This window comes from Haematobia irritans, chromosome 5 (genome assembly GCF_050003625.1).
Source record: "Haematobia irritans isolate KBUSLIRL chromosome 5, ASM5000362v1, whole genome shotgun sequence".
Taxonomy (NCBI): Eukaryota; Metazoa; Arthropoda; class Insecta; order Diptera; family Muscidae; genus Haematobia; species Haematobia irritans.
Window position 1 is genome coordinate 151381058 of NC_134401.1, and position 20771 is coordinate 151401828.

The 20771-nt window shown below is 30.8% G+C and overlaps 1 protein-coding gene across 1 annotated transcript; it reads right to left on the minus strand.

Moving 5' to 3' along the window:
• Nucleotides 1-8878: 8878 nt before the first annotated feature.
• Nucleotides 8879-20037, minus strand: Cpr49Aa (Cuticular protein 49Aa). Its single transcript, XM_075308940.1, has 3 exons — nt 19885-20037; nt 11847-12038; nt 8879-9346 (listed from the first exon to the last, which is right to left on the minus strand). The coding sequence occupies exons 1-3, from the start codon at nt 19894-19896 to the stop codon at nt 9128-9130; spliced, it is 423 nt and encodes a 140-aa protein (XP_075165055.1). The 5' UTR covers nt 19897-20037; the 3' UTR covers nt 8879-9127.
• Nucleotides 20038-20771: the final 734 nt, after the last annotated feature.

Here is a 20771-nt window from a genome sequence, read left to right on the forward strand (position 1 = left end):
ACAGTTTATGATGCGTTTACAATTTAGCCACACCGCGACTTCGTCCACCTACATATGAATCTAACCATGGTGCATCTAATCACATTTCTTAATGACATTGTAATAAACTGGCCAGTCTGTTGTTGAACAATGATGGTATTTAAAATTATTTATTGTCCAAAGTCATAATTGTGCCAATTGTGGGGAATTGGCAGACGTATTTTTTTAGAATTTCTCAATCAAATATGAATTACTAGTGATGGGGAGTGACATTAACGGAAATTACAGTAGTTCATTAAATAAAAATTTGTGGGTAGCTACTGACCGTGTAACGAATTTGCTGCACACCTGAGACCACACTTGACAGGGTCAAGTCGCCAACGGAGTACTTTAGAGGAGCACTATGTGTCGATGGTTTCATGTGATTTAACGGCAAGAGATGTTTTTGTCTTAGCATTAGGCAAGATGCCTCTGCGTAAGTCCTTGTTGCAAAATTATATAAACACTTTGTATTACCTTATGAGTCGATCTAGCACTTAGCCTCGCTTGATATAAAATGTAGTCAAAATTGTCCATAGAAATAAAATTTTCTATAAAAAAAACTTCACAAAATTTTCTTTAGATATAAAACTTTGATAAAATTTTCTTTAGTAATAAAATTTGGACAAAATTTTCTTGAGACATAAAATGTTGACAAAACTTTCTATAGAAATAAAATTTTTACAAAATTTTCTATAAAAATAACATTTTGACAAAATTTTCTACAAAAATAACATTTTGACAAAATTTTCTATAGAAATAAAATGTTGACAAATCTTACTATAGAAATAAAATTTTGACAAAATTGTCTGTAGGAATAAAATTTTATCTAATTATACAATTATTTCATCGAGCTTTATGGACAGATATAGATTAAGGAACATGGTTAATAGAGCCATTTTGACAAAATTTTCTACAAAAGTAAAATTTGACAAAATTTTCTATAGATATAAAATTTGACAAAATTTTCTATAGATATAAAATTTGACAAAATTTTCTATAGCAATAATAGTAGACAAAATTTCCGAGAACAGCAACATTTCATTAAAAAAGTAATGAAATACATCAACACCAGCATTTTTCATCAGCCCATGACCTCAAGCCAAACGAATAATTCCAAAATTGTAAAATTCCAAACGTCAACTAACAAAACTAAACACAAAATTTTCTCTAGAAATAAAATATTTATAATAATTTCTCTAGAAATAATTTTAGACAATTTTTTTTAGAAATAATTTTTTGATAAAATTTTCTATAGAAATAAATTTATAAAACAAAACTTTCTATAGAAATACAATTTTGACAAAATTTTCTATAGAAATAAAATTCTGACAAAATTGTCTATAGAAATAAAATTTTCACAAAATTGTCTATAGAAATAAAATTTTGACAAAATTTTCTATAGAAATAAAATTTTGACAAAATTTTAAATTTTTTTGGCAATTAACTTTCATAAACAGCAGACGTAAATCCTCTCTACAAATTTTTGATTATTTCTTAAAAATACTTTAATATCCCCGTGGAAGACTAACGATGTTAGTCGAAATATTGGATAATAAATTTAACAAGTAATCAAACATCGTAAAAAGGATTTTTTTATTAAAAGGACCTCAAGCCGAAATAATAATAAAAAAATTAGAACAACAGGTCAACAGAACTAAGGACATTTTCTATAGACATAAAATTTTGACAAAATTTTCTATAGAAATAAAATTTTTACAAAACTTTCTATAGAAATAAAATGTTGACAAAATTTTCTATAAAGATAAAATGTTGACAAAACTTTTTATAGAAATAAAATTTTGACAATTTTTTTTTAATAAAATGTTGACAATATTTTCTATAGAAATAAAATTTTGACAAAATTTTCTATAGAAATAAAATTTTGACAAAATTTTCTATAAAACTAAAATTTTGACAAAATTTTCTATAGAAATAAAATTTTGACAAAATTTTCTATAGAAATAACAATTTTGACAAAATTTGCTATAGAAATAAAATTTTGACAAAATTTTCTATAGAAATAAAAATTTTGACAAAATTTTCTATAGAAATAAAATTTTGACAAAATTTTCTATAGAAATAAAATTTTGACAAAATTTTCTATAAAAATAAAATGTTGACAAAACTTTCTATAGAAATAAAATTTTGACAATTTTTTTTAATAAAATGTTGACAATATTTTCTCTTGAAATAAAATTTTGCCAAAATTTTCTCTTGAAATAAAATTTTGCCAAAATTTTCTATAGAAATCAAATTTTGACAAAGTTTTCTATAGACATAAAATTTTGACAAAACTTTCAATAGAAATAAAATTTTGACAAAATTTTCTATACAAATACAATGTTGACAAAACTTTCTATAGAAATAAAATTTTGACAATTTGTTTTGAAATAAAATGTTGACAATATTTTCTCTAGAATTAAAATTATGACAAAATTTTCTATAGAAATAAAATTTTGACAAAATTTTCTATAGAAATAAAATTTTGACAAAATTTTCTATAGAAATAAAATGTTGACAAAATTTTCTATAAAAATAAAATGTTGACAAAACTTTCTGTAGAAATAAAATTTTGACAAAATTTTTTATAGAAATAAAATTATGAGAAAAATTTCTGTAGAAGTAAAATTTTGACAAAATTTTCTATAAAATTATGACAAAATTTTCTATAGAAATAACATTTTGACAAAATTTTCTGTAGCAATAACATTTTGATAAAATGTTCTATAGAAATAAAATTTTGACAAAATTTTCTATAGAAATAAAATATTGACAAAATTCTTCATAGGAATAAAATATGCAAAATAAATTTTTTTGGTAAAAATGTGACCAAATTTTTGGTAGATTATGCATGGTTCGAGTGGCAACCGGTAGATGGGACAGAAGGTCGTGGCCCTATCCGTGGAGTTTGATTATGACGACGAGGGAGCATTATTATTTGAAAGGGACATTCTTCGTCGAAAAACTTGGCTACAAGGTGTGAACAAGACCATTATCACTTGAAAGGGACATTCCTCCTCGCAAAACCGAGCCTTATATTTTTAGCATCAACTCGGTATTCGATAGGTATAGAGGCGAACCACTTAGAGATGATTTGAAACGCTCAGAAATGTCATCAGCATTACTGAGAGAGAATAATCCACCGCAAAATTTTTTTTTGGTGTTTGGTTCAAAATCATATTGAAACATTTCACCATGGCTCCCAATAATAATTCGACATAGTACCTACCTGTGGTCTCAATCAATTTTCATGTATCTTAAGGTGGGTATTAAGTTCGAGTTTAGCCGCTAAAATCGTAATTTTTCCACGATTACTTTTCTTTAATTATCCATTTTAAGGAATACAAATTTTGTGAAAATTTGCTTTAGCATATTTCCCATCAAGTTATAATAAAATTTGCAACAAATATGTATAATTGTATGGCATTTTTTACTGATTTAATTTTCACTTTAGTGAAAAAATGACGATTTTAGCGGCTAAACTCGAACTTAATATCCACCTTAACACAGAAAAAAATTTCACCAAAATATTTCCAATTAAAATTTTAATCGAATTTTCAAAAATATTCAGTTAAAATTTTAATTAATTCAAAAAATTACTTAAAACAAAAAACAATTACAAAAATTAATAGTATCAATTAATTTTTTAATTGACTTCGGTGATTATACTATCATTTCTGTAATTGGAGATATTTCATTTTTCTTCCAAAAACAAAACAAGAATCGCATAACCTACCGATATTGTTCATTCTCAATTTTATTTCTCACTTACTCCTTACACTTTCATGGGTGGTAAAACTAAAAATATGAGATCCATCTGCTTGACTTCAGTGGTTGTCTACGAGAATGTGAATTACGGTGATCATTCAAGCGAGATGATTGATTGTACAAGCCAGATTGATGATTGCGCAAGTGACATTGGTGATTGTGCCAGCTATCACGATATTGTATTGCCTGTACCTCAGATAGGTATTGTAAAGAAATAACGATTATACACATATTTCAAAAATGTATATTCTATGCCTACAGTTAGACAAATTCATATGTGCTAAATATAGAATTTCATTCGATATTTTATGTTTATTTTATGTTTTTATTATATATGGAAGGAACAATACGACAAAGCAAAATGTTCAACACCATTGCTGATTTGACATAAACCAATTGTCCACGATTTTCCTCTGGTTGGCCGGTTTTATAAAGAGGGTAATAAATCTGAAAGACTGTAGACGTTTCAGTGGACTGATTGCAGTGGACTATAGTGAAAAAGTCTAGGTTATGAAATAATTCAAGTTATTGAAAGTTCTGGAGACGTACAAAGGACGGGGTGCCGTTTACGCAAGTGCATAGAATCTTTATTAAAGTCTATATTAATGAAATACTATGAAGAAGTGTTAATTTAATTCGACTCACTCAATATAAAACTCAAGACTCAATCACTATAAAATCCATAATCATGGTCTATCAAGATTACCCGGGGCTGATGTTATTCTGAGCTGAATTATCCAACTTTATTTTTAATAGTTGAGCCAGAAAAACGAGTAACGTTTAATAGGAATGGAATGTTAATTAGTAGATGATTTGTATTTTATTCGTTTTAATAAAATCGATTGCTAATTATTCTCCTAAATGACATTTATCCCATCAAAAAGAAAATATTGTTCAAATCGATCACTCATAAATCATGGTGGAAAATCAAATGCCTATTAATCGAAGTTGAAAAATTCAGTCTTCAATTATTTAATAACTGCTATGGGTGGGGTACTTCGTCGCAGAATATTAATAAGGCATCATATGGAGATGAGAAATTGCCGTAAGGTTAAATTGTGAGGTTCTATGAAAATTGGGATTAGTTTTATATTATATAAACTTCAAGTAATATCAAATATAAATGCAAAAGTTGATAATAAAAAAAAAATAATTTTTGAATAAATTCAGAAAAATTTATTCGGCATAATTCATTTTTTTATCCTTGTTTAGAAAAATTTCGTATTTTGTAGAAAAAAAAATGGAGTTCAAATTTGTACAAATACCCTTAGTATCAAACGAAGTTCAAGATGGACGCATTTTTGGTAAAAGTTACAAATTTTAGGAAATTCTATACTACATTGTGTGACAGTCAAATTTAGTTTATCCCCTGCCAACATTTGGGTGTTTGTTTTATCGTCTTTCGCTAAGATGTCACTATTTCGGATCTCCAGGAAGTTTTCTGATATTAAAATCTCAAGGACAGCAACAATAAAAACAGCTATCGCTTGGGGTGTTTCCGTTTCGAAACAAATTCGACTCTAACAGCGATCAAAAATCGAAATATAGACTCCGTACATCGACATCGCTAATTTTTCAATAGCACCTCTCTGAGAGTACATGTAAAAGGCCACTATCAACCAACGAGCGTGGGTGGCACAGAGGGAGAGCTTCAGACTTGAAAACGAAAGGTTCCGATTTCAACGCTCGGTGCATCCGATCATCATTTTTATTTTTGAAAAATAGCTATCGATTTTTTGGCTTCTTTTAGCCATTGGTTCGATTCCCCGAGAATACTATCGCGTAGTGGGTCATTTGTTTCTGAACGGGGACACTAACTCGATAAGTAAATGATATCGCCTATGAAAGTTTTATCTTCCATGGTGAAACTACTTCGATATACTTTCGGTAGCAAATGTTTGAAGGGTTCGTCAGCAAAACTTGCTGGCGAAAAAACTTTGCATATTTTTAGGCGTTATGTATATATAAAGGAACGAATATTTAATGTCTATATGGTTACCGAGGGTTTATGGACGCGAATTCTTCATACTTGGAATTCCTCCTTCAAATGAAGAAAATCTGCTATCAATTCCCAGCAAAAAGAGAGCTTCCAAAAAAGTAGTATGGATCCCCAATCTGTGATCCGGAAGTAGTGCAAACTTTGATCATCTCCAATGAATTTTACATGGGCTTATCATAGGACGGAAGTACTCCCTTTTTGGATCCTTTACATTGCTTTAGAAGTTGTGTCCTGGAAGTTAATTTGAATGAAGAAATTTAAAAAGCGAAAAAAAAATTTTTTCAACCAATTTATTTTTTTTTCCGCCATATTTTTTATTACACTATTATTTTGCTATTATCTAATTTTTTACAATTTGAAAAACTTTTTCGCTCCGACCAGGGGTTGATGGCACCATAACAGAACGCCTTCGCACACTCAGCCACAAAGGCCATTGAACATAAAGCGTCGAAAGGTTAATTCAAATGTTTGTGATATGATCGTAATACGACACCAAGGAATAACATTCTAATTGCTTCTCGAGATGTTCTTTATTAGTATGAACGAAAAAATAAGAAACGCAGGTTCAAATCTCACCAGAGGCAATTTTGTTTATCAAATATTTTTCTAAAAAAAAAAATATTTTTTTATGTTATGCATCTTTTTTATTTTTTATTTTCGGCATATATTTTTGTATAAATATATTTTTTTTTCTATTAAAAATCAACAAAATATTAAAAATTCTAGTAATTTGCAAAACCTTCTCAAAAGAACTTCCATGGAAGCGAAAAAGTCAAACGGCATAGGTTCAAATCCCAGCGGGATGAAATTTATTTTTTTGTTTATTATTATTTTTTTACTTTTTTTATAAGTTTTCTATTTTTTTTTATTAATTTTCTATTTTTTTTTTTTGCAAAATTTAATTGTTAAAAATTTACACTTAAAATAGGCTTTCTAATACTTGTCCACAAGGACTGCAGCGGAAGTAGAAAAATAGCATTGGAGGATCCCAAGATGCACTTTAGAAGAAATGTTTGTGGACTTGTCCACAAACTTGTCGGGAGTGGAAAAAATCATTGGGGGATCCCATGATGCGCTTTAGAAGAAATGTTTGTGGACTTGTCCGAAAGGACTGCATCGGAAGTTGAAAAAAATCGATGGGGGATTCTGGGATGGGCTTTAAAAGAAATGTTTGTGGAACAACTTCCAATTTTTTTGCTGGGTTACTAACCCAGCAAGAAAAGAGTGGCCATAAAACCAATGAAAATGTTCTCTTTGGATGTGGATGTAGTGCAAATTTGGCTCACAAGTAATGAACTTTACATGGGCTTGTCATAGGGTGGAAGTCATATTTTTAAGTATCCGGTGTATTGCTTTCGCATTAGTTCTGCAGATGTAATTTTGTTTCATTCATTCAGATTTCATTTATAAAAAATAAGGAAAAACTGTAAAAAATATGTGTTTAATTTTTTCGACTTTTGTCTCTACATGGAGCCGTTTTGAATAATATTAGGAAATATTTTCTCGAAAATTCCACGTCTACCAAGAAATGGATCGGCATATTTTTCACATATTTTCCCATTGTATCCCAGCAAAAAAATTGGAAGTTCTTCCGAAGGCACAACTTTAAAAGCACTTCCAGAAGATGCCCTCCCAATGGTGTTCTTTATTTTAACTACCCAGGAAGTTCTTTTAATTCAATTTTTTATAATTTGGTTTTTTCGTACTTTTAATGGGTAATTTCAACTTTTTTTCTTTCAAATAGTTTAAAAATAGAATAAGAATTCATAAAATGGTACAAATCATTTAAATTTTGTCGAAAAAATGCTAAATCCAATCTGGAAAAATAGTGAATTTTTGAAAATATTTGAGGTCAAATGTTTACCACAAGCGTTAAAATCCATTAAAACATTATAAAAATTATTTATTTGACAAAATATTACAGAATTTTTTTCATTTACATCCAAAACATTGAATTCGGATCACACCTAAAGAAGTGATGCAAATTCAGTGCAACGGCTGTTGAAATAGAGGACTTCCATCCTATGACAAGCCCATGTTAAATTCATCGCTTCTGCGTCAATTATGCACCACTTCCGGATCCAAAAAGAATATTTTCATTACTTTTTTGGCGACGCTTTTTTTGCTGGGATTGTATATTCTTACTGTGTGTTTATATGCAGTTAAATTTAGAAAATCCAAATTTATGGCAAAAACTGCATAAAACAGCAGAAAGAAATTCTTAGGAAGTATTGAACCCCGTGTATTTATAAGTCAATTATCAATAATTATTTTTTAATATACATTCAAAACATTTATTTCGGATCCCACCTTAAGAAGTGATGCAAATTCAGTGCAACGGCTATTGAAATGGTGGACATCCGTCCTATGACAAGCCCATTTTAAATTCATCGCGCCAATTTTGCACCACTTCCAGGTCCAAAAGGAACATTTCCATTACGTTTTTTTCTCCTCCAAATTCATGGTAGAATTGTTCCGAATTTAGTTGAGAATTGTTCAACTTTTTAAATCCATACCCAAACTGGCAACGTTGCCTATGATACAAATATTTCCTTGCATATTTTCAGGCTGCACAAGTGTCATGAGAAGGAAAAAATATCAAAATATAGTATCGCAAGCCGGGCTTTTAATTAAAAAAATCGTACTAAACAGGATTTAATCATAAATTGGCAAATAATCTTAAAAGGTGGCACAAAAACATAAAATGTGTGGAACTAGATGCCACAAAAAAGTCAGCGCTGGAAAAAGCACCAAATTTGTCACTAAAGGTTATACAGTGTATCCACGTCATTTGAAAAATTAATTTATTTTATGTGACTGATTTTTCTCTGATAAAAAAATTGGCAATAATACAACAATATATTTTTTTTTTAGAAAGTAATAAAAAATATTGATTCAAAAAATATTGATGTAGAATATTGAGTTTATATAGAACCAACAAACTGACTAAAACTAGTTGGAAATAATCCTGAAGAATAATTTCCCTGGTCTCAGTCAGCCACCATATGATTTCAATTTTATGACCCTTTCCCATTTTTTCCCTTTCTCTGTCAAACTTTATCGTAAAATTTTAGTAAAACAAACACCATGTGAAAGTCCTTTTCGACTTTATTCGTTAAACGCATTTTACGCATTGTGTATCTCAAAGTATAACATGGCTATAATAATTCAAACACTTAAATAAAACATCTCCTACTTGGCAATATGACTCTCCAAATATGGAATAATGCAAATTGTTATTTCTATAAATATTATAAATGATTTCGTTTATAACAGCATACGACGGATGGCTTGGAAAATATTATTTACATCACGGTTGAGAGGGTTTGCAAATATCATTTAACCTCTTCCATAGGTATTACGACCGCCAAGTGATGGCTCCTGAGGTGGTGGTGGGGCAGTAGCTAAATAGGCTAAAGCCTTTTGTATAGCTTCTGGAATTGGTGGTGGTGTTGGTATATGATCACCTTGTGGTACAAAACCATTTTCATCGGCTGCATAGGTTAAACGTATGGGAGTGCCATCGGGGGCTGTGTAGGAGAAGAAACCTTCGGCCACCTAGAAAAGAAGAAAGGTATGAATACAATGGAAACATATTTTTTGGGCCAGTATATAGAGGAATTGAAAAAATGTAAAATGCTCATGTAAAGGGCAACATAGAAAACTATTAACAAATTAAAATAAATTTAAAAATATATTGAACTAAATTAAAGTACAGTGAAACGTCTGAAAGGTGAACACCCATTGTTATACCCTCCTCCATAGGATGGGGGGTATATTAACTTTGTCATTCCGTTTGTAACACATCGACCCCATAAAGTATATATATTCTGGGTCGTGGTGAAATTCTGAGTCGATCTGAGCATGTCCGTCCGTCCGTCCGTCCGTCGGTCCGTCCGTCCGTCTGTTGAAATCACGCTAACTTCCGAACGAAACAAGCAATCGACTTGAAACTTGGCACAAGTAGTTGTTATTGATGTAGGTCGGATGGTATTGCAAATGGGCCATATCGGTCCACTTTTACGTATAGCCCCCATATAAACGGACCCCCAAATTTGGCTTGCGAGGCCTCTAAGAGAAGCAAATTTCATCCGATCCGGCTGAAATTTGGTACATGGTGTTAGTATATGGTCTCTAACAACCATGCAAAAATTGGTTTACATCGGTCTATAATTATATATAGCCCCCATATAAACCATCCCCCGATTTGGCTTGCGAGGCCTCTAAGAGAAGCAAATTTCATCCGATCCGGCTGAAATTTGGTACATGGTGTCAGTATATGGTCTCTAACAACCACGCAAAAATTGGTCCACATCGGTCTATAATTATATATAGCCCCCATATAAACCGATCACCAGATTTGACCTCCGGAGCCTCTTGGAAGACCAAAATTCATCTGATTCAGTTGAAATTTGGTACGTGGTGTTAATATATACCCTCAAACTCCCATGCAAAAATTGGTCGAAATCGGTTCATAATTATATATAGCCCCCATATAAACCGATCCCCAGATTTAACCTCCGGAGCCCCTTGGAAGAGCAAACTTCATCCGATTCGGTTGAAATTTGGTACGTAATGTTAGTATATGGTATCCAACAACCATGCAGAATTTGGTTCATATCAGTCCATAATTATATATAGCACCCATATAAACCGATCCCCAGATTTGAACTCCGGTGCCTTTTGGAGAAGCAAAATTCATCCGATCTGGTTGAAATTTTGTAGGTGGTGGTAGTATATGATATTTAACAACCATGCCAAAAGTAGTCCATATCAGTCCATAATCATATATAGCCCCCATATAAACCGATCCCGAGATTTGGTTTTGGAGCCTCTTGGAGGAGCAAATTTCATCCGAGTTAGTTGAAATTTGGTACATTGTGCTAGTATATGGCCGTTAACAACCATGCCTAACTAGGTCCATATCGGTCTATAGTTATATATAGCCCTCAGATAAATCGATCCCCAATCACACAAAAATTGGTCCATATCAATAATTGTATATAGCCCCCATATTGCAATTCTGGCTCCCTACGTACCGTGCAAAAGTCCATATCGATTCGTAATTATTTGTAGACTTACCTACACATACTTTTTTTGTCTAATGTATACCACGTATGGACTAACGCACAATTTAGAAAACGATTTAAGATACCACAACCCAAGTAATTCGATTGACGCAATCCATGGTGGAGGGTACATAAGATTCGGCCTGGCCGAACTTACGGCCGTTTATACTTATTTTTATGTTAGCCTGATATCAATGCAGACTGGTTCAATGTCCAAATCATTTAAACTAGAAATTATTACAACATTTATTCGAGCTTATTGGAGAGGAAGATTAAGGGAATTGACACCCATGAGTGCCTAAATTTTGTCCACATTTGGGAGGTGTCCAGTTATGAGAGGTTAATTTAAATGTCCACATTTGGGAGGTGTTCAGTTTTCAGAGTGTCCAAGTTTGAGAGGTTTCACTGTAAATTAAATTTACTCTATGAGCCTATGGTATTTCCAATCACATTTTATGCAATGAACCAAGAGAGCTTTATTTCTCGGTGTTTGCTTATCAAAAGTTGAATTAAGCCCACAAGACTCGTTAATTTTTAAGCCACAAACAATTTGTTTAAGCCATTGGCGTTAAGAGATATTTGGTAGTGGCACGATTGACGCTTTATTTAGATGTGGAGCTGCTTATTCGTACTAATGCCTTGTAAACATGACAGTATTACATTGTAATACATCTTGTGGATGGATGGATGGATGGTTGAGAATACAGTGTGGGCCAATTTACAAGGGAGTTCATTTGTCTGTTCATTTAAATGTCATCTCAGACATGTGGTATTTTATAATGGTGATGACTAAGACGAAGATTATGTGCCACAATTTTATGTGTTCCTCATTCATGGGATACTTAAAGTCGGAAGATTGCCAATAAATGGGTAGTACTACAGTTTTGGCAATTTGTCTATGACCTTTTGCGTTTTTTTTTTCATTGATGAAACGCTTCTTATTGCTTCTGCTATAAACGATTCTTGGCTGGTAATGAAGGAAAAATTACCTGAGCTTCTGCATCAGTACCAGGGTTTTTAAGATAACCTTGTTCTTCGGCTACTATGCCATTTCCGGTTTCATATGCATACTTGTAGGAACCATCATAATTGACTTCCTGCTCCTGCCTAAGGATAGGTATGACATCTTGCTGTGGACGTGCCGCAACCACAGCCAAGTATAAAGCTAGCGTCACGAATATCTGGAAAACATAAAATAATATCTTTTAATGGGAGTATTCAAAAACCCAAATTCTGAACCTACTTAGGTTCTATTGAAATATGAATAAAATTAAAATTAAAACAAAACATGTAAGGAAAGTCTAAAGTCGGGCGGGGCCGACTAAATTTTCGACACCATATCACATACGTGTAATATGTTGGGTGCTATATATAAAGGTTTGTCCCAAATACATACATTTAAATATCACTCGATCTGGACAGAATTTGATAGACTTCTACAAAATCTATAGACTCAAAATTTAAGTCGGCTAATGTACTAGGGTGGAACATAATGTTAGTAAAAACCAGTAAGGAAAGTCTAAAGTCGGGCGGGGCCGACTATATTATACCCTGCACCACTTTGTAGATCTAAATTTTCGATACCATATCACATCCGTCAAATGTGTTGGGGGCTATATATAAAGGTTTGTCCCAAATACATACATTTAAATATCACTCGATCTGGAAGAATTTGATAGACTTCTACAAAATCTATAGACTCAAAATTTAAGTCGGCTAATGCACTAGGGTGGAACACAATGTTAGTAAAAAAAATATGGGAAACGTTTAAATCTGAAGCAATTTTAAGGAAACTTCGAAAAAGTTTATTTATGATTTATCGCTCGATATATATGTATTAGAAGTTTAGGAAAATTAGAGTCATTTTTACAACTTTTCGACTAAGCAGTGGCGATTATACAAGGAAAATGTTGGTATTTCTACCATTTTTGTCGAAATCAGAAAAACATATATATGGGATATATATCTAAATCTGAACCGATTTCAACCAAATTTGGCACGCATAGCTACAATCTAATTCTACTCCCTGTGCAAAATTTCAACTAAATCGGAGCAAATAATTGGCCTCTGTGGTCATACACAGAAAAAAAGTATCTCGTAAATTTAAGAAGATTTTTACAATAATTTATTACAAGAATTTTCCAGAATTTTAGTTCATTTTTCGTATCTTTAACGAAAATTAACTACTCGAAAGGAAATTTTACAAATTTTAAGTAGCAATCGTTTAGTTCATAGCCTACAAAATACGATGGAAATTTCCTTAAAAATTTTCTTAACTGGTAGTTAAAAATTCTTTCGTCATACTATAAAACTACTTATGAAATGTAAAATACTTTCTAAATAATAAGTGTAATTTGCTATAAAGAGTTTTTGTATGAGAAAATATTTTTTTACGAAAATTGAACTTGAAAGCGGATAGCAATTTCTTACTGGCAATTCCTATAGTTAATAATAGTTGGTACAACATTCCTCAATGAAATATTTTTAGTTCACATATAATTAAATTTATAGACATTTTCGTCAAAAATGGGTAGATATCATTTTTGCTAATTTTAAGTTAAACGTTTCGTCGTTCTTATACTGATATGCATTACAGAGTATTGTTTTTAGAGTAAATTGTGGACAGATGCGATGAACTAATGCATAGTACAGAGATCTTTCTCGTCAAAGTGGAATATGTTTAATGTAAAGATGATTTACTTGAAATTTTTTTGAGAGTGAGAGCATGCAATGGAATAATGAGAAATGGTAGCGAGTGATGGGGATGTTGTGTATATCTGAGCGTGGGGTTGTTTTTATTTTTGTTCTTTCAGTGGTTTGTGTGTGTGTGTTTATTATTCGCGAATGGTTTATTTGTCGGGATGAGGTGTTGTTTTCAATGAAGGCATGTTTGGCATGCTTCAGTTGTATAGTTGGCGTTGGCGTGGGTTGTTGCACATTTTTAGCAAGTATGTAACAAGGGAATAGAAAGGTACGGAATATTTTGGTTTTTTGAGACATATATTGGCGTTTGTTTATTAAAACTTTTAAATGAAAGTTATTAATATTTTAGCGATGAGGTGTACAATGGCGAAGTGATGATCGGTAGCTTAGAAAAAAGTTATTTAGAATGTTCAATATATAGGACAAGATGCTGAAATGGAAAGTATATTGAAATTGTTTTATCTAATTTAATTTTTATTCAATGTAAAAAATAAATATTCATTATCAGAGTAACTCCAGATGAATTTGGAAAATTGTTTGTTACACCTTCAGCGTATAGTTTAATCATAAATAGGTAAGTGTTCTTTTTCCAATGTAGTTTTCTTTTAAAAAATAATATTCTTTTGTATATTATTATGTGCTAATAATTATTATTATTTTTTTAACCAGTTTCATGTTTTTCTTTGTTGTAAAAAATATTTAATTTAAGAGCAACCCCAGATGGATTCGGGCAAATTTTTATATTTCTCCTCAGCGTATAGTTTAATAGAGAAGTGGTAAGTTTTCTTTTAAAAATTGGCTTTCTTTTCACTAGAATATTTACGTTTTTATGACCTTTTTATTATCAAAATTACAGGTTTTTAATACCTTATTTTTGTATTACTTTAATCAAATATTTTTGGAAACCAATTTATTATTTTTAATGTAAAAAAAAATATTTAATTTCAGAATAACAATTTGGAAACATTTTTATGAATTGGTAAGCTTTCTTTAACATTCTTTTAACCAGAATATTTACTTTTTTATGCATATTATTTCTTTAATTAGATTTTTTGGAAACCAATTTAATGTTTTTTATTTAATGTAAAAAATAAATATTTAATTTCAGAGTAACCCCAAATGAATTTCGATAACTTTTTAACCTCAGCGTACATTGTAATAGAGAATTGGTAAGTTTTATACTAAAACTTTGGCTTTCTTTTAACAAGAATATTTATTGTATTATGTTCATCACATCGATAACAACACAATTTTATGAGTTAATATATTACTTAATTCATTATTTCTCTAATTGTTTCAGGTACAAACTTTATGAGGTACGTTTATCTAAGAAAAGTTGAATTCCTTACACCATTTAATAAAATGCCCCCAAATACGGTAAGTTCCAAGCTAATTTAAAGAGCTAAAAAAATATATTTTATTACATGTTAATTTTTAACAATTTTCATTATTCCTTCCATTTTTTTCAGCAAGATATGTGAAAAATATACTTACGATGAATAAAAAACTAAGGAAAAGTCAAAATGTCCAAAAAGCGAGTTAAAATAAACTACTTTCTTGTTCCACGTGGTCATAATTTTTATTCACAAAAACATTGTATTAAGAAGTTTCATCATAAGTTTTTATAATAAAGTACTTTTGCTTAAAGAAAGTTTAATTTTATTGTATGAAAATTTTCATGATAGTAAAACGGTTTGTTGTTCCTTTAATTATTTAATTTCTCCGTACTGTGGAATGATTAATTTAAAAATAGTTTAGTCGTCGACATTTTAAAGAGACTGTTAACCAATTTTTATTATCGGGTTTGCCAAAAAATAAGCAAGTAAACCAAAATAATACAGACCTTTTAACTTGGTAGGGGTATATAAATCTTATGGTGTTGTAAAAATGAACTAAAATACAATGTTATGGATTAAGTAAAATTTAAGAGAATTATAAACTAGACAAGTTGAAAAAAATCTTAAGGGCTAAATCATGGTCAATATTACTACAGTTTAGTTAATTTTGCAATGGAAAAGGGTTCACTGTTTTTTCAGTGTAGGAATCATTTATCTACTGTCCTTTAGTTCAAAATTGAAAATGAGTCCTAATTTTATTGTGGTTTTGTTTTCATGCTTCAGTTACATTGTTTGACTCATATTCGTTATGAGGCGTAGCCCTGTTTCTTTTGAGTTTTGGGACTCATTTTGCTGGTGCCCATTTTCGTAGCGTCTCATAATTAATATGATCCCCATGGAAATCACTTCCAAAGAAGCATCTAAATTGACCCCACAATTAAATTGGAGATCATTTTTGATTTAAAAGACCGTGTGAATACTAATTTGAGGATTTAAAGAAAAATTAAATATGTGGTACTGAATAAGAATCTCTTGGGAGTCACGTTAGCCCATAGAAAAACGCCTTAAACCCCGGAAAAAGGCCGGCCACGGAAAAAGCAACTCTGATGCAAAAGTGTGTTGTTTTCAAATCGCAGAAAGCGGAATATCCCATATGCAATCGAAGGACAATATCAAAAAGGAAGTATTCGATTTTATTTTCATAATGCAAACTGGCTTCAAAAATTGAAGAAAGTTTTTCCCCAAAAATCATAAAAATTTGGTGTTGTTGTTATCCACACCCAGAGAAGGAATATGATCACCTCAACCATGTTTCGAGAGCAAAATGTTATTTTTGGACGGAGAACATGTAACATGTGGGCGGCAACCATGTTATTTTCTCAAAAAGCATATGTCCGACTTCGGCAATCATGTATATGTTTGCCGAGAAAACAATATTTTTGCGACAAAAATGTTCCATGGTCACCGTCCAAAAATAACATTTTGCTCTCGAAACATGGTTGAGGTGATCATATTCCTTCTCTGCGTGCAAAGATTTTTTGGGGTGCCACTTTAGATTTTGGACCTAATTTTCATGGGGTCCATATTCATAGCGTCAAAAAAGTATTGAAGCCACTCTTCTACAGATAACTTTTTTATATAAAATCGAAGGAATATTCTGTAAATGTAATGATGATGAAATTGCTTAATTTCAATCAATCCAGCCTGTTCTTAATATTTTATTTTAATCGAAATAATGATGATTTTAGCGCCATCATTGAGAAATGTTTTAAGTTGTTTGTGAAATTCTGGAATTAAACCTACAACTTGATATCAGCAGGCGTTCATGCTTTTTATTTTTATTTGCACAGAAAAATATTTTTTATTATGCACAGAAAAAAATTTCCTTAGTTAAACTAACGCTAAATTTAACTTATTTTTATTGGAAAAAAATTATTTGCTAGTAGTTAAATTTTATTATTATTTTTCGACATTTTCTACAGCTTAATGAAATCTTACTTTTTTTAAGTATGTCTTAAAAATTTTATGAACTAAACGTGGGTATAAAGTTCAATGACCGTACACATAATTTCATTATGAACTAAAGCAAACGAAGATTTTCGTACGATTCCCAAAAATAGTAAGAATGAACTACTGTATAGTTAAAATGGTTATGATTTGGCGCCAATGATTTTCTTCTTTACTTTTTGTTAATTTTTTCTTCTATGAGAGGATGTAATTTCGTGAACTGCAGTTAAAAAGTACAACAGGGCATAAAATTTTCCTGGTTTTAACAACTCTATGTGGAAATCTCAAAATGTGGAGTAAAATTTAGTTAATTTTTTGTGCGAGGTAGTTCATTCTTCCTATAAAATAGTTCACTTTTTTTGGGTGTGGGTAAACCCAGAAAGGCATATAAATGCTGAGGGAAGCAGATGATGAAAAAAGGAAGCTTGTTTGGAAGACCTTCCAAAAAATCTAACTTGATTTATGACAGGGTTTATCAACAAATGGGTTTAGTGTTTTTTTTTTTTAATATTTGGACGAGGATGAGCTTGTTTTCGCAATGTACAAAGAAAAACAGACTTTGGCTTCCCTTATTGCATTTAATTTTTAAGTGCAATCGATTTAAAATTATAAGCGAATACGGCTGAAATTCACGCGATGAAATTGGGATATCGTTTTTTTTTTTCAAATATTCAATAAACAACCCAGCAAAAAAATGGAAGTACTTCTAAAGGCACAACTTTAAAAGCACTTACAGAAATTTTTTTCCAAAGATGTTCTTTATTTTAACTACTCAAGAAGTTCTTTTAATTTAATTTTTTATAATTCGCATTTTTCATATTTTTAAAGGGCAATTTTAACTTTTTTGTTTCAAATATGTTAAAAACAGAGTAAGGATTAATAAAATGGTACAAATTATTTAAATTTTGTTGAAAAAATTTCTAAATTCATTCTAGAAAAATTACGAAATTTTGAAAATATTTGAGGTCAAGGGTTTCAGACAAGCGTCAGAATGTATTAAAAATCATAAAAAATTATACAAATTAATTATTTTTCAAAATAAAATTATTTTTCAAAATTCGGCTCACACCTAAAGCATTGATTCATATTCAGTGCAACGGCTGTTGAAATGGTGGGTATCCTTCCTATGACAATCTCATGTTAAATTCATCGCTTCTGCACAAATTTTGCACCACTTCCGGATCCAAAAAGAACATTATCACTACATTTTTAGCGACGCTTTTTTTACTGAGAAGATCCTAGTATTTCGAATTTCCGATTGATACCGATTGTAGTAGAATAAGCTACGAAAGTGGTGGAAGACCTTGAAATGGAATTGGGATACTCTATCGGTAAATATTTGTGCAGTCACTAATTCCCGTTTTTTTAGACCAACCAATTTTTTCAAATATTCATGAAATAACTACTCGTTCTTCATGGTTTGAATTACGGAAAATAGAATTTGGATCCACTCTGGTGAAATGCCCGTTATGCATTTCACCAATGCATTCCAGATTTTAAATGATTCTAGACATTATTATCTAAACTGTATAAAAGTCGCCTGAACAAATTCAGGAAAATTTATTCGTCATTATTTCTTATTCGTGTTTTCGTATTTTATGTAAATAATTCAAATTTTTACAAAATGTCCTTAGTGTCAAATTTTAGACAAATCTGAACAATATTCTGTGAAATTTAAATTTAGTGAAATTGTTTTATACATTTGTTTTCCTTTCTTTAGATTGATCTTAGCCGAATATACGTCCTTATTCATATATTCACAAAAAAACGGTTAGTCAAAAAAATGCGGAAATTGTGCAAAATTCGTTTGGCAGCAATGAATTCTGTCATAGGGCGGAAGTCAGTTTTTTAAGCATCTGTTTCAAAGATTTGGCATTAGTTCTCCATATGTGATCCTATTTCTGTATTACGGATTTCATTTTAAAAAATATTTTTTTTTTAAATTTTATCAGTTATTATTTCTACAAAAAGTCGATTTGAATATTAATAGGACATTTTTGACTGCTATGTCGAATTTAAATATTTTTTTTAATTTCCATTTTCCATTTGTCCTTGATGTGCTTTATACACAGTAAATTTCAGAAAATTGTAATTTATTGCAAAAACTGCGTAAAACCAATGATTATTATATACCACTTCAAAAGAACTTCTTGTGAAGTGAATATTAGTTCAAGTTTGCAAAAACTGCGTAAAACCAATGATTATTATGTACCACTTCAAAAGAACTTCTTGTGAAGTGAATATTAGTTCAAGTTCAAGTATATTAGTGGAAGTTCTTCAAAAGGCACAACTTTAAAAGCACTTCCAAAAATGTCCTCCCAAAGATGTTCTTTATTTTAACTACACAGGAAGTTCTTTTATTTAATTTTTTTATAACTCGCGTTTTCATATTTTTAATGGGTAATTTTAAGTTTTTTTGGTTTCAAAATAGATTAAAAACAGAGTAAGAATTAATAAAATGGAACAAATTATTCAAATTTTGTCGATAAAAATGCTAAAACCATTCCAGAAAAATTGCGAATTTTTGAAAATATTTGATGCCAAGCGTTAGAATGCACTAAAAATCATAAAAAAAATTATGAAAATTATTTAGTTGTCAAAATATCACAAAATTTTATAATTCACATCCAAAATACTGAATTCAGATCACACTCTCAAAAGTGATTCATATTTAGTGCAAAGGCTGTTGAAATGGTGGACATCCATCCTATGACAAGGCCATGCTAAATTCATCGCTTCTACGCCAATTTTGCACCACTTCCAGATCCAAAAACAACATTTTCACTACTTTTTTGGCGATGCTTTTTTTTGCTGGGTGTATATTAAAGCGATGTCTTGTGAAGAATTTCCCAATTTTACTGATGAAACCTCCTCTATTTCGAAACCGAATGCGAAATTTCGAATTATTTTCAATTCGTTTTCAAAATGATTTAAATTTTCTTATCACACACACATACACATCCGCTTGTTGCACACTTACTAAATTTCTCATATTTTATTTTCTAGGAATTCTAATCCTGACTTATCCACCAAAGAAGCACAGAGACACGAGCTAGAAACACTGGAACGATAAACTGTTCTTTCAAGACTATATGGTTAAGCCCAATTGTCCGGAATATTTATACTCGATGAACATTTCAAGTGATGATGAGGAGATGAACTGAAGTTTGAACATCAATTTGCCCAAGAACACAATCATCCGAACGTACCATGGACTGGGCTGTATGTACAACCGCAGTCACATGAATATGCTGCACAATGCACTTCACTTCACTTAACTGTTACCACGGACTGTGACTACTATGGCTGCTCAAATTCACTTGAACTTTACATTTGGACAACAGCTAGCAGAACTGCAACTGAAACCCCCCCCCCCCCTGTAACAACAACAAAAACCATTGCACTTAGTCAGATATTCATTCATTATTTTCACTGAAGCTGGGTGTTGGTTTTTTCTTTCGTTTGTAGTCGACAAGGATTAGTAATTGTTAATCGTTTCTTTTATGAAAACCAACTAAATTCTAAACGATAGTAATAATTTTGTAGTTTGGAAAATGAGAAGATATTTATATCAAAATACTCGAAATAGCATCCATTAGTATGCTGTAAAAGATTTCGTGAAAACTTGGCCATTACATGCCAATAAATAATTAATTTTCTGCAGAGCAAAATTTTAGATCGATTAAGTTCTTTTAGTCTTTACAATAAGATATTAGTTGCAATAAATTATATATACATTACAAATATAAGAGGACAACCAATTTTTTCTATGTAAATATGACTGTCAGTGACATATGTGTAAAGTTTTATCAAAGTCTTTGTAAAAGGAGGCCGGAATTATGTGCCGAAAACTCTTGCTTTTTCAGT